Genomic DNA, 14,930 nt, shown 5'->3' on the forward strand with positions numbered 1-14,930 from the left:
ATTTTTCTGAAATATCTTGTTAATAAAAATGTATGTACTGAACCATCACTCGCCCTCGTGCCAAATCCAACCTGTATGTGTGTGTCTTTGAGGAATAGATAGCCGTGCTTGAATGTTTGACTTTTGAGTAACTCTGTTAAGGTGTACATTATAGCTATAAATAACTTACTAAAATTAGATATATTTGAAAAACCATGGGAGTATATGGTCATGTCTTTCTGGTGTATTCTATTGTTTTTTTTTATCCACAATCTCCAGCAAACTTGAAAATGTCTGTCACAATTGCCATGCAATATTGTCCCAAGAATTGCACGCTCTCAAATTGAAAACTTAATTCTTTCATAACATTTTTGGTTTTGCAAGGCGGTTCCCATGATTTCTTGGCCCAGGGCTCGGCGGGAATCTTTGGAAACTACCAAACCCGAACAGTTCTGAAAACTAGACACCCGGGGGAGTCCAGGGAGGAATGTCATGCGTGGATCCCCCAATGTTTTCCTACCCAGAATTCCCTGCTAACCGTAAATTTAGGTTAAAAAACCCACTTTTCCATACATTTTTGGGTGGGATCTCGCTGCCGGCACAAATGTCCTACCACCCAGCGTTCCCCTTGTTCTCCCGAGTAAAATGATACCTCACTTGTGTGGGTGGGCCAAAGGCCTGTGACTAAGGTAGGGGGGCTTAATTTGTCAAACTTAAATACTACTTTTTTAAAAATTCATTTTTAGCCTGTTCTGCTTTGGGGCACCCACACAAGTGAGGTATCATTTTACTCGGGAGAACAAGGGGAACGCTGGGTGGTAGGACAATTTTGCCGGCACGGAGATCCCACGCAAAAAAGTTTGGAAAAGTGATATTTTTACCTAATTTTAAGGTTTGCAAGGAATTCTGGGTAGGAAAACATTGGGGGACCCACGCATGCCATACCTCCCTGGACTCCCCCGGGTGTCTAGTTTTCAGAACTGTTCGGGTTTGGAAGTTTCCAAAGATGGCAACCGAGCCCCGGGCCAAAAACTCAGGTGCCCCCCCCCCAAAAATCAAGGTTAATTTGCTTTAGGGTATTTCAAATTCACCACCGTACGATTTGGACCTTTTCCTGTTGCAGCCACTATGCCTACCCACGCAAGTGAGGTACCATTTTTATCGGGAGACCTTGGGGAATGCTGGGTGGGAGGAAATTTGTGTGAGCCCAGTAATGCCACGCTTTCTCACACAAAAATGTGTGAAAAATCTGATTTGTTTTATAGCTATAATCGAGATTTGCAAGGGATTCTGGGTAAAGGAACGTTGGAGGATCCACGCAAGCCATACCTCCTTGGAAGCCCCCGGGTGTCTACTTTTCAGAAATGTGTGGGTTTGGTAGGTTTCCCTAGATGGCCGACTAGCACGGGGCCAAAACCCCAGGTTACCCCTCTTGCAAAAGCTGGTGGTTTTGACAATGGTGACAATGTCAAAACCACCAGCTTTTGCAAGAGGGGTTACCTGGGTTTTTGGCCCCGTGCTAGACGGCCATCTAGGGAAACCTACCAAACCCACACATTTCTGAAAAGTAGACACCCGGGGGCTTCCAAGGAGGTATGGCTTGCGTGGATCCTCCAACGTTCCTTTACCCAGAATCCCTTGCAAATCTCGATTATAGCTCAAAAAAATCAGATTTTTCACACATTTTTGTGTGGGAAAGCGTGGCATTACTGGGCTCACACAAATTACCTCCCACCCAGCGTTCTCCCAGGTCTCCCGATAAAAATGGTACCTCACTTGCGTGGGTAGGCATAGTGGCTGTTACAGGAAAAGGCCCAATTCGTACTGTGGAGACCAAAAAATTACCTTTTGCAAAACTATCTTATTTTTTGAAGGGGTCACCTGAGCTTTTGGCCCGGGGCTTGGCGGGCATTTTTGGAAACTACCAAACCCAAACAGTTCTGAAAACTAGACACCCGGGGGAGTCCAGGGAGGTATGGCATGCGTGGGTCCCCCAATGTTTTCCTACCCAGAAATCCCTGCTAACCGTAAATTTAGGTTAAAAAACCCACTTTTCCATACATTTTTGGGTGGGATCTCGCTGCCGGCGCAAATGTCCTACCACCCAGCGTTCCCCTTGTTCTCCCGAGTAAAATGATACCTCACTTGTGTGGGTGGGCCAAAGGCCTGTGACTACGGTAGGGGGGCTTAATTTGTCAAACTTAAATACTACTTTTTTAAAAATTCATTTTTAGCCTGTTCCGTTTGGGGCACCCACACAAGTGAGGTATCATTTTACTCGGGAGAACAAGGGGAACGCTGGGTGGTAGGACATTTTTGTCGGCACGGAGATCCCACGCACAAAAGTTTGGAAAAGTGATATTTTTACCTAATTTTAAGATTTGCAAGGAATTCTGGGTAGGAAAACATTGGGGTACCCACGCATGCCATACCTCCCTGGACTCCCCCGGGTGTCTAGTTTTCAGAACTGTTTGGGTTTGGTAGTTTCGAAAGATGGCCACTGAGCCCCGGGCCAAAAACTCAGGTGCCCCCCCCAAAAAATCAAGGTAGTTTTGCAATAGGGTATTGTAAATTCACCCCCGTACGATTTGAACCGTTTCCTGTTGCAGCCACTATGCCTACCCACGCAAGTGAGGCACCATTTTTTTCGGGAGACCTGGGGGAACGCTGGGTGGGTGGAAATTTGTTGATCCACGCAGATTCCAGAACTTTCCACCACAGAAATGTGAGGAAAATGTGTTTTTTTTTGTCAAATTCTTAGCTTTGCAAAGGATTCTGGGTAACAAAACCTGGTGGTAGGCAGTCGAGTCACCCCATCCTGAATTCCCCTGGGTGTCTACTTTTCAAAAATGTGTAGGTTTGCTAGGTTTCCCTAGGTGCTGGCAGAGCTAGGGCTCAAAAACAAAAGGTAGTCTCTTTGTCCAAAAAGGGCAAGATTTCACTGGGAAATTGAGGTGCGACCATATTGCGTTTTGCGCTGTTTCATGTCGCAGCCACTATGCCTACCCACGCAAGTGAGGTACCAATTTTTCCGGGAGACCTGGGGGAACGAACGCTGGGTGGGTGGAAATTTGTTGATCCACGCAGATTCCAGAACTTTCCACCACAGAAATGTGAGGAAAATGTGTTTTTTTTGTCAAATTCTTAGCTTTGCAAGGAATTCTGGGTAACAAAACCTGGTGGTAGGCAGTCGAGTCACCCCATCCTGAATTCCCCTGGGTGTCTAGTTTTCAAAAATGTATAGGTTTGCTAGGTTTCCCTAGGTGCTGGCAGAGCTAGGGCTCAAAAACAAAAGGTAGTCTCTTTCTCCAAAAAGGGCAAGTTTTCACTGGGAAACTGAGGTGCGACCACGTTGCATTTTGCGCCGTTTCCTGTCGCAGGCACAAGGCCGACCCACACAAGTGAGGTACCGTTTTTATCGGGAGACTTCGGGTAATTCAGATTTGTAAAATCAACTGTTATTACCAATTGAGCTTTCATGCATTTCTCCCTTTCAATGAAAGACATTGTGTAAAAAAAGAAAAATGTTTTTGAAAAATGACCAATAATTCTCATGCTGGGTAACAAAACCTGGTGGTAGGCAGTCGAGTCACCCCATCCTGAATTCCCCTGTGTGTCTACTTTTCAAAAATGTATAGGTTTGCTAGGTTTCCCTAGGTGCTGGCAGAGCTAGGACTCAAAAACAAAAGGTAGTCTCTTTGTCCAAAAAGCACAAGATTTCACTGGGAAATTGAGGTGCGACCACGTTGCGTTTTGCGCTGTTTCGTGTCGCAGCCACTATGCCTACCCACGCAAGTGAGGTATCATTTTTTTCGGGAGACCTGGGGGAACGCTGGGTGTGTGGAAATTTGTTGATCCACGCAGATTCCAGAACTTTCCACCACAGAAATGTGAGGAAAATGTGTTTTTTTGTCAAATTCTTAGCTTTGCAAGGGATTCTGGGTAACAAAACCTGGTGGTAGGCAGTCGAGTCACCCCATCCTGAATTCCCCTGGGTGTCTACTTTTCAAAAATGTATAGGTTTGCTAGGCTTCCCTAGGTGCCGGCAGAGCTGGGGTGCAAAAACTACAGGTAGGCACTTTGCCATAAAAGGGTCAATTTGTAACTGCAAAATTGAGGTGTGACCACGTTGCATTTTGCGCCGTTTCCTGTCGCAGGCACAAGGCCGACCCACACAAGTGAGGTACCGTTTTTATCGGGAGACTTCGGGTATTTCAGATTTGTAAATCAACTGTTATTACCAATTGAGCTTTCATGCATTTCTCCCTTTCAATGAAAGACATTGTGTAAAAAAAAAAAAAAATGTTTTTGAAAAATGACCAATAATTCTCATGCTAGTATGAGTATTCCCAATTTTGAAAATGTGCAGTTATATACTGATTCTGAACTCTATACTTTGTACCCAATTCAGAAATACATAGGTGTCTTTCATACGGATTTTTCCATGTATACATTTTCCAAGACAAAGTGCTCTATACCCAGTAAATGAAAAAGTACCATTGCAAGTTGCTGCTCAGTTTTTGGATCTGGGTTCGGCGGGTTCTTGGTGAAACTACAAGTCCTATATATCCCCACAACCAGGAAGGGCTAACGGATGTAACGGTATATTGCTTTCCAAGAGCTGTCAAGATTAGAAAAAGTTATAGGTGAAAACGTTGAGACAAAAGGCTGTTTTTTTCAACAAATTTTCAATTATTCCAATATTTAACTGTTAGTTTCCATAAAGAAACCTTCATGGATTTAGACAAATGACCCCTTTCTGAATTCAGAATTTTGTCTACTTTTCGAAAATGTACAGCTTTCCAGGATCCATTATTGCTTTCAAACTCATTTCTACCATTAACTGGAAGGAGGTGGAAAGCTCTAAAAATAGCAAAAATAGGCTATGTCCCAGAAAAATGCCAAAACTGTGTGAAAAATGTCGGTTCTCTGACAAAAGACTGTCATTCCCTAAAAGCTGAGAAAATGGAGATTTCAGCCCCACAACCCTTTTTTTGTTAACATTTTCAGGGGAAAACCCAGAGGCTTTCATTTGCAGCCCGTTTTTCCCATTTTTCTGAAAAAAACAAAAATGTCACTATATTTTGGTTAATTTTTGGGACCCCTCCAAGGGAATCCACAAACCCTGGGCGCCTTTGGAATCCACATGATGTTGGAAGAAAAGGACCCAAATTTGGCGTGGATACCTTATGTGGTCAAAAACTTACAGGGGCCTAAGCGCGCACTACCCCAAATCGCCAAAAAAAGGCTTAGCACAGGAGGGGAAAAGGCCTAGCAGCGAAGGGGTTAACTAACACACATTTGAACTCAGTAGGAAGAATATTCCTAAAGATGGACCACTGACTGGCAACAGTATTATTGCCCATTGTTTCTGTGCTACCTGCATTACACTAAAACAGAGCGTCTTTACTGTTTGTTTGACAACCCTTTGAAAGCCGAAGCACAGGGATGGATGGCCGTGGCATTTCGGTGAATTTACCTAGTTCAAGGTTCCACGTTTTACTTGGCGCAATGATGGCCAGCCGCCTGTGACCCCGGTAGGACCGGAGACCTGGCCTGAGCCCTCCACATCCTTGAGCGCGTCGGAGTCCACAGTGGAACACGGCTAAACAGTGAAAACAAAAGTGAAATAGGAAGGCGTGGCATCCAGCCAGCTCAGATTTGACTTGGCAGGCATAGTTCTTCCTTCTCCTTCATGTAGCACAGTGAACGCTTAGCGCTTTATTTTAGTGGATTGTCGCTAGGAGAGGTCTCTATTTTCCTCACCATGTTCCCCTGTCACTTGGTTCTGCATAGACCGGTTCAGGGTTGGCAGAGAGTCCCGTGCCTGGGACCGGCAGCTGCCGCCTGCTTCCTTGTGGTTTGTGGACAATGACTGACCAGCTCGTGAACGTCATTCATAAATGTACAGCTTGTCACGAGCGAGAGGCCACCAACGTTTCAGTGCCTCCTCCGGGGCCATTACGTTTTGTCACAGCCCGCCACGTCCGCGGAGTGCACATAAATAGATGTGTCGCCTGGATGGAAAGGAGGCTGTTGAATTACTCTGAGCCAGACCCAACTGAAAAACGGAGTGTTGAAAGGAGTTTATCAAAAGGGGAAAGAAGCTTTTGTTTCACAGACCGCTGGGAAAGTTATAGTTTCGCTCTTAGTAAAAAAAAAAAAAAATTAAATACCGATTATGTTTTTGGGAGCATGCAATCAGTTTAAAAATCAAGGATTGTAACCTGGCTAGCAACCGGAAGTTCGGCAGCGTGAAGCCGGTCGTGGGGCGGGACTTCCGCCTTCTGCGTGAATCCCGCCTCCACGGAGTGCCAGAGAGCAGCATTGGGGCTCCCATGCCTGAGGGAGAGCCCCGCGGTGGCTTCAGAAGTCAGGAGTGGCGGCGATGCGGTGAGTGGGGCTTAGTTGTAAGGGGGGGCGGGTGTGTGTGTCTGTGTGTGTGTGCAGGGGGTAGGGGGCGGCGGCGGGTGTATGCGTGCGTGTCTGTGTGTGTGCGTGTCTGTATGTGTGTGTGTGTGTGTGTGCGCAGGGGGGCAGCGTGTGTATGTGTGCGCACGGCTGTGTGTGTGTGTGTGTGTGTGTGTGTGCGCAGGGGGGTGGGGGCTGGCTGTGTGTGCCGTTAGTGCATGCGAGCCAAGCGAAAGCAGGGGCTGTGTGTGCGTCTGCGCAAACGCGTCTCAGAGGCGCGCTCACAAGGACAAAACTTACACTGGAGAAGCGCGCGTCCGACTCGTGTCTACATTCCCAGAAACGGATAACAATAGTTGTCGGGCAGACAGCAAGCAATGCTTTGCATTGCTTGCACGTCTAGGCTCGACCTAAAAAGCCTGCTAAAGGCTATAGGCTATGGGGACAATAGAGGGTGTTTTAAACCAACTGTGTCAATGTACCTCTCCGGTGCCTATAGCTACCTTATCCTAGTATCAAACAGCCAACACAGATTCTACCTAACTGGACTGCAAATATGCTCACTGCAATTTTTGGTTGCTTTTTCTGAGATGGGCCTTTGCTCCCAAACGCCCATGCGATGGCAAGTCCAACCAGTCCACAATGCATTTTACACTTTTTTTTATTTTTATAGGGATCGGAGGAAGCAAATACTGCAGCCACTATTTTTGAAAGGGAAAAGTATATATCATAAAGATGCTTTTAGTTTTATATATAAACTTGAAAATTTGAATTTATGCTATTGAGTCTCTGTCAACGTTTCTTATGCCGTCCTTAGAAGGAAACAACTCCTACACTTGGATATTTTAAGATATTAAAATGAGTAGCCAAGGATTTTATGCGCTCAACGTCGCTAATATATGCAAGGGTGTGGAATTTAATAAAATATATATCTGTCCAAAGGACAGCTTGCTACATAAATCTACTTGTCCTGTAAAAAATCTACTTGTCCATTTGGTGCTGTGCAATGCAGCGACAAATTATGGCAACAAATAAGAGCTCCGATTATGAAGGCTCTCCAATTATGCAGGGGTCTGGTGTTTATTTTTATTAAAATTCTCTCTCTCTCTCCATCTATGGGCTGGCTTCACTGCGAGTGATAGCATTCTGCTCTTTCATAAGGAGCATATTGGCACACAAATGAGTTTTGTTCAGTGCCAGAAACTTCTGCAGCACTGTGTGCTTTTTGAGACCAGAAAATTGTTTTGCTTTTTGCCAGTGTTTGTTACAATAGCGAGGGCCGGCAGCTCCAACAACAATGAAGTTTTACAAGATCCATGTCAAAAAAGACACGCTTTGACAAAACCAAAAGAATGATGACCACCAATGTCGTACCTATTCTTGTTTAATTTCATATTTCCCATAATCTTGTTGAAACTGGTTACACTGATTTTCCATTCTGAATATTTTTTAAAAAAAATACTAGCATGCATCAATACATTTTACTAAATGATGCTTCTAAGAAATGGTACCAACATTTTATAGTTGTTTAACAAACCATTTTTTCCTAGTTGCATTTTTTTATGAATATTTTATTTTGAAAGCAAAAAATCATCAATCTTGCTTTCAAGCTTTCGCAAATATTTGCATTTAATCAGAGAGCATTCTTCGTGCATTCTTGGTGCATTATTGCTAGCCTCATATTGCTAAATTTTACAAATGTATGTACACCTTCTTACTGGAACCACTGTCAGTAGTGCAGTCCCAGCTTACAGCATTTTAACTCACTCTAATAATAAAGGCTTTGCATTGATGAATCATAAATATAAGATTGAACAGCATTAACATATGGACACAGAGATTACCTCAACTGCGGACACTTCCCTGCCCCGCTCCATATTGTGGTACTATTAACTGGCAACCAAAGGGTATGTGCTACAGGGGGTCAGGACGACTTGTCCCGTGGACAAAATAAACATGAAAACTTGTTGTCCCTGACCCCCAAAAATATGTCCTGAGCGTCGGGCTATAGAAATTCCACACCCCCGATATGTCAATATTATCCCCTAGTCAGTGCTTCTGATAATGTTTTAACACTCCGCTACCGAGTTGGTTCCTAGCTCTGTGTCTGGTGAACAGTGTTTTGTATATTTAATCTTTGCTGGGGAATTTTTCAATTATTGGAGAGCCACCTCACTCCATAACAGATTTCTCCTTGTTATGCCTGACCTGGGGAAGCGTATAGTTTTGACACATTCCCAGATCCTTACAAATCTGGGAACGAGTCAAAATTCATGGGTGTTGCGTGGAAACACCCACTGCAGCGCCCATGGAACGCCTCCCTGACGCTGTATAGGGCAACGCAGCAACTTGTGCTGCGATTCCTTACATCAACCATATCTACAAGGTCATGAAAAGCTATGCAAAAACAGCTTTGCGTGGCCTTGTAGATATTGGTCTGCACTCAGCGCCGCCGGAGCATCATGAAAAGTGGCGCAAATGGCTTGTACACAAGTCCCTTTTTGTGTCACTCCTTTGACCACGCCCCCACACTCACTCACGCCGCCCCTACTGCGCTCAGCATTACAGTTCATATACTTTTTAATGCAGTTCGCCCAGAGGGTAAACCATAGGAAAACAGGGGGCAGAAAAAGAGACATAGGTGAAGATCAGACAGACAGATGGCAGAGATATAGTGAGGCAAAAGCAGGCACTTGGATGGCAGAGATAGAGACTAGGATACATGCAGGTCAACAGCGGCAGAGCAAGGCACTGGGGAATAATATGGCACACTGAGAATGGAGACACACAGTGGGCTAAACGATAAGGAAATGGGGACACAGAAAAACGAAGGAGTAAAGAACAGGACATGGAAAGGAGGTGGCAGAGTACATGGATGGCAGAGAAAGACAATGTGCTAAGTGCAGATACATTGTGGGGCGCACCAGGGACGTGGGTAAATTCAGGTACATTGAGTATAGACAGACAGAAGGCAGAGGGGAAAGGAAGTTGGGCAGACGCAGGGATGAAAAGACAAGCAAACAGGTGGTAGAGAAATATACACAGTGACATGCAGGCACTCGGAGGCCACACATAGACACTGAAGCAAATGCAGGTAGCACGGCGGCGAGCAGATGCAGACACACTGAAAACCGAGGCTGACTATATATACGTTAAACAACATGCAAATCCGGGAGAGACAGGGGGGTAACTGCACGCAGAGATGGTATGTGTATAGTTAAAGCGCACTATCCCCGGAAGGGAATCCTGGAGGTGGACAGAAGACCAACAGGAGGCAGAGCAAGGCACTAACTAGGGTGCACGTGAGACAAACCATGGGCAGCAGCAGACACTACTACGGCACGAGAACAGTGACGCAGACACATAGGTTGGTAAATGACAGGCCCACGCGCAGGAGTGGTGGATACCAGATCTTCAGACAGACACAAAGATGTAAGAAGGGTTAGAGACAGGCAATGTGGCCAGTCAGCGCTCACAGGGATAAGTGACAGTTACTGGAGATATGTGAGGATACACGGGGCAATGACAGGACCGCCTCACGCTTGCCTCCACATCATGCAGAGCTTCACTCTCAGTTCCACTGATCATCTTCTTCCTCACACACCCAGAGTTGGCTTCCTTTATTTACCACACACAGCACCAGCCCGCCCCCTCCTTATCTTCCTTACACTCAGCCTTCCTCATCTTCCCGATAGACACTCTAACTCTTCCCTCCTTCGTCGCAGACTAGGACTCCCTCCTTCTTACTCCTTCCTCCTTTGTTTCACTCGCACCTTTGCCCCCCACACGGCCCCTACCTCTCCTCCCTCCAGATCCTCCTACCTCCGTGTTGTACTCCAGCAGGGCCTTCTGCACCAGCTCCTGGTCACCCGACTCCAGCTGGTCCAGGATGAGTCCCAGGTCCATCCTGGGGTGAGGGTCAGGGGTCCTCGGGTGAACGGTGTGCCCGGTGGCGGCGGAGGGCAGGGAGCACGGGGCTGTTCAGAGGCTGTGCCCGAGCTCAGCTACTGCAACCGCCCTGTTCGGAGCTCATTCACTTACAGTGCGTGACGTCAGAGGGGGAGGAGGAGGGACGAGGGGGCGGCGAAGGGGAAGTGAGAGAGGCGGGATCGGGGCGGGGCAAGATTAGGAAGGCCCACCTAGAGCAGAGAGGGCGGTGACCTGCGGGAGGCGGAGCAGGAGTTTAGTATATAGTATTCTACAAGGGGGAGGAGAAAGACTGACATTCAACCGGTTGCAATGTGTTCGATCGGCGTGAGAATTTAGATAATACATATGTCTAATGTACATTCAAGGGATGGATAACGATTCAGTGGTGACGATAAGAGCTGACTGTAGCAAAAGAGCGGAAAGGAGGTAAAAGTGGGTTAGAAAAAATGCGCTCCTTTATTCTCTTCAAATGGAGGTCGAAACCGTTATTTAGAAAGCAACGGTCGGAAACCCACACAAACACTCTCAACATTCTAAGCTCTACCAAGTGGCAGCGGGGAAAGGGTGTTGGAGGTATAGTGCTTAATTTATAATAATAATTAAAAAAAAAAGTAGGGGCCAGGGCCCTTCTCGGGAGGCCACTGCAGCCTGCACGACCCACTGTGTAGGAAGATATCCCAACACGAGATGTACACGAGTCACAATCTCGTGCTATCTCGTGCTATACAACACACTGTCACCTGCCAACGCTGCCAATGACAGTACCAACACAACTACTACCTAGGGTGACAATTCAGACTATTACAGGCCACCCACGGCTATAATAATGGTGTGAGTGACAGGTATTATTATGTTAATGTATGACTAATTATACACTGTGGTTGTGCTAATTTCAAAATTAGACTGCCACAATGTGGCGGACTGTCACTAGAGCCGGTGCTGCTAGCAATTAAGTGCTGGTGCCGAGAACCGGAAACCACCTGCACAACTAAGCACTGGTGGGAGTGGACTGAGGGAAATAGGAAAAGAAGAAGAGGAAGGGCAGGAGATGCAATGCACATGACAGCAATGGAACACACATACATTTAGATGGTTATGGAATACACACGCGTATTACACATCCTTCTTCATGAATTAATAAAGCATGATAATTGTGGAATACCATCCAAGAAGTAAACATTATGTTCCTCACTGGACCCGTCCACTTCTAAACTCCCAGTTAAAGGCGGAGTCATGTTATTGGGGCATTTAGTCACATTTTAAGACATTTACCACCCTGAGTGATGATACTGCTTTTGATCAGGCCTGTAAACAGAAGTTTATGTTTTGGAGGGCATAGCCCACACTAATGATCCAGCATTAAAGCTATATACTGAACGTATATTTGCACCCAAATATTTGTACAGTAAATGGTAAAGTATGCAAGGTGTTTAAAGCACACAATGCTTTGGGGGTACTTTTTCATTATCGTCTTGAAAGCATATTAAATAAGCTTTTTACAATCCAACTTTGAATCCATCAATACGATTTGATTCAAAGGAAGAGGGTGTAAAGTTGTACAGTTTGATGACTTGCACCTGTGTGCATTTTCTAAACTGTCCAAGCATTGAGAAATGCAAAGCTTGCAAAGTTGTATTTGAAATAAAATAAGCTGCCCTCTGCTGGGATTCGTTTCCTGAGGTTGTCAATGCTCAACGTCCACCCTAAACATCCTACCTAGGACATTCTGCATCAGGAAATCATCACTCCTGTAAGGCCTGTGGAGATTAATCTTACTTCGGGCAAAGCTAGGAGACTTAATCTGTCTTTGTGAAGGGTAAAGTTTCTTGAATCAACCTAAAGTGGCCAAAAATAGGAAACCTCATCTGTTTCGTGAGCAGGGAAGTTTCAGAATTTTGCCCAGGATCGTCAGTAAAGATGACAATTTACTCACCACTAATTTAAAATACATTTACATGTAGTTTGGACACTATTCATCATTAATATTTTGGGAACCATAGGTTTGGCTTCAGTGGTAACTAGCCAACCCTCAGTCTGGCCGTTTGAGAAATGACTTTTATGTCAAATTAGGGGTAGACATATAGTCATTTGTTAGGTCTCGCCTAGCGACGCAGCACGCAGAGCTGTCGCTAGCGAGATCTATTGTTGTCGACTTGGCTTTGGAAGGGGGACAGGACATGTGCACGCGTACAAAAGTTCTGCACGCGTACGGCAACGTTACCTCAAGTTGCAGGACCCCAGATGTGCACGCGCCAACTTGCGACGTGTTACCACGCCTCATGCTTTCTCACAGCATCTGTTTGAACTTGCGTCCAGACAATGTGCACGCTCATACGCGGCCCCTCTTTCAGCTCGAACGCTCACACGCGGCGTCTCTTTCAGCTTGCGCGGCTGCGGGGGCCCAGTGTCGGTGCCGTGACTCTCCTGTTCTGTGCAACACGAGACAGAAAATGCGAGCTCCTGAGAGGGATTCATGATTCAGTTAAAGTTAAAGCTATTGGCATTGTAAATGACAATGCCTTTTATTTATGTTTTTAAAATGGAAACAAAAATAAAAGGCATTGTTATTTGGAATGTCAATAGCTCAAACTTGCGTAAATGCGAGACCTATTGCATTGCAAATGCTTGTTTTTTTACTATTGTCACCACCAATTAAACGCTGGTGGTGAAGGACAGCAAAAAATAAATAATTCCCCCCTCACCAAAGAACATGGCTCAAATAACGAGGGGGGGGCATTTTCTTTTCCTGTCTTGGGATTTTCAAAAAAAGAAAACTGTTTGGTGCAGAGCTACCCTGTGACGGTGGTTCCTGCCAATGTGGGTGGTTAGGGCTACTCCATGGAATGTGCTACCGCTGACCCCCCCCCCCATTTTATTCATTTTGTTTCAATCTAGATCCTATAGGTAGCTCTACCCCCTCCCAGACTCATGACATGAAGCCGATAATCAATTCACGTAAGCGCCAAGTTTTCCATGCTGCGACGATTTTCTAATATACAAACTCTGAAGCACATTAGTGGAGATCTAGCGCTTCGGCACAGTTACATCACTGAGCAATTGAAATGTCAACGCATGCCATTACAACGTAAGTATGGGTAAGTATTTTTTTTATTTTAATTAATGAGAATGAGAATGTAATAGTAGTATAAATGTTGGATAGTTTAGGGGTTAAAATTACTATTCTAACTCCAGGGGGGTGTAATAGTAGGGTAAGTGTTGGATAGTGTAGGGGTTAAAATTACTATTCTAACTCGTGGGGGTGTAATAGTAGGGTAAGTTTTGTATAGTGTAGGGGTTAAAATTAAATTAAATACTTACCCATACTTACGTTGTAATGACATGCGTTGTAATAGCATCTGCGTTGTAATGGCATGCGTTGTAATGGCATGCGTTGTAATGGATCCTGCGTTGTAAAATTTTCGTTGTAATGGTAGTGCATTGTGAAAGTTGCGTTGTAATGGCTGTTTCCCCTTTCAGAGTCCCGTGGCTTTTGGAAATCCCAGAAGGAAGAGTGGGTAAAACCGTGAGTTTTGTCTTACATACAACCCCACAGGTCAGGATAGGCCTTAGTGTGCATATACCGCCGTGGGGTTCTGGTCCTGAAGAATGCTTAGCTAAATTGCACTCTAAAGCAGAAACATGTCGACCATTATTCACCTTTGATATTAAATCGGACAAGCCTGGTCAACCTAACCAGCCAGCTCACGTCCTTCTCACCTGTTTTTAATGATTACTGGTTCTCCACCATTAAAATCACTTTTGGATAAAACCAGTCATCTTTTAAATTACACCACCTTTACACTGACACTGTCCCAAAAAACCCCGCTCCGCTGTAATTCAGGCGTCGTAGCACCCCAGGGGGACACTCGGTCCCTCTGTTGGGAACCCAATGATGACGCATGTCACCAACTAGGTTGGTGAGTGAAGGTTCTTTTAAATAAAGAGATTTTTCCTCGTGCTGTCTTGTAGTTTTTCACTCACTGGTCTTCTCACTTTCACTCTTTTGTTGTTATTAAGTACATGTTTCACACAAAAAAATAAATTCCTAAAAGAAGAGCATGTCAGTAGACCACAGGCATGGCAAAAAGTAGCATCTTTTTGGATCTGGTAATAAGTATGACCACAGACAGGATAAAAACTAAAGTCCATAAGAAAAGCACAGACAAGAATAGTCTACTGCTCTTTGAGAGCTTTCATCCTAAATCACTGCGACAAAATCTACTGGTGAGTCAATTCCTCAGAATTCGAAGGAACTGCTCAAACATCGAAACTTATGATGAACAGGCTGAGGTATTGGAGACAGGGCCGTTTCTACCATTAGGCAGGACAAGGTGGCTGCCTAGGGCGGCAAAAGGGCTAGGGCGGCAAAAGGGGGAAAAATGGTGTAGGCCTTGATGTCACGATTGGCGCCACTGGAGGGGACCGTGTGCGCTGCGATCTGTGCGTTGCCAGCATTGCTGCGCTGCACATGCCATCAGGGTGACAGTACAGACAGCACAGACAGAGAGGCAGGGAAACAGTCGGGTATGCACCAAGGCAGGGGTGCACCAGGGGGTGACAAGTTGGGGCGGAGTTACTGTTCTCAGAACTGTGACCACAAAGACAGCAAA

At 45.4% G+C, this 14,930-nt stretch overlaps 1 protein-coding gene across 1 annotated transcript in view; it reads right to left on the reverse strand.

Moving 5' to 3' along the window:
* Nucleotides 1-10,457, reverse strand: part of LOC144770599 (chaperone Ric-8A) — a 403,114-nt gene extending 392,657 nt beyond the window's left edge. The window contains exon 1 of the mRNA XM_078655263.1: nt 10,213-10,457. Within this exon, the coding sequence (XP_078511389.1) occupies nt 10,213-10,296 (84 nt within the window). The 5' untranslated portion in view covers nt 10,297-10,457. The remainder of the gene's footprint in view (nt 1-10,212) is intronic.
* Between the last annotated feature and the right edge of the window lie 4,473 nt (nt 10,458-14,930).

The sequence above is a fragment of the Lissotriton helveticus genome, chromosome 7, assembly GCF_964261635.1.
Source record: "Lissotriton helveticus chromosome 7, aLisHel1.1, whole genome shotgun sequence".
Taxonomy (NCBI): Eukaryota; Metazoa; Chordata; class Amphibia; order Caudata; family Salamandridae; genus Lissotriton; species Lissotriton helveticus.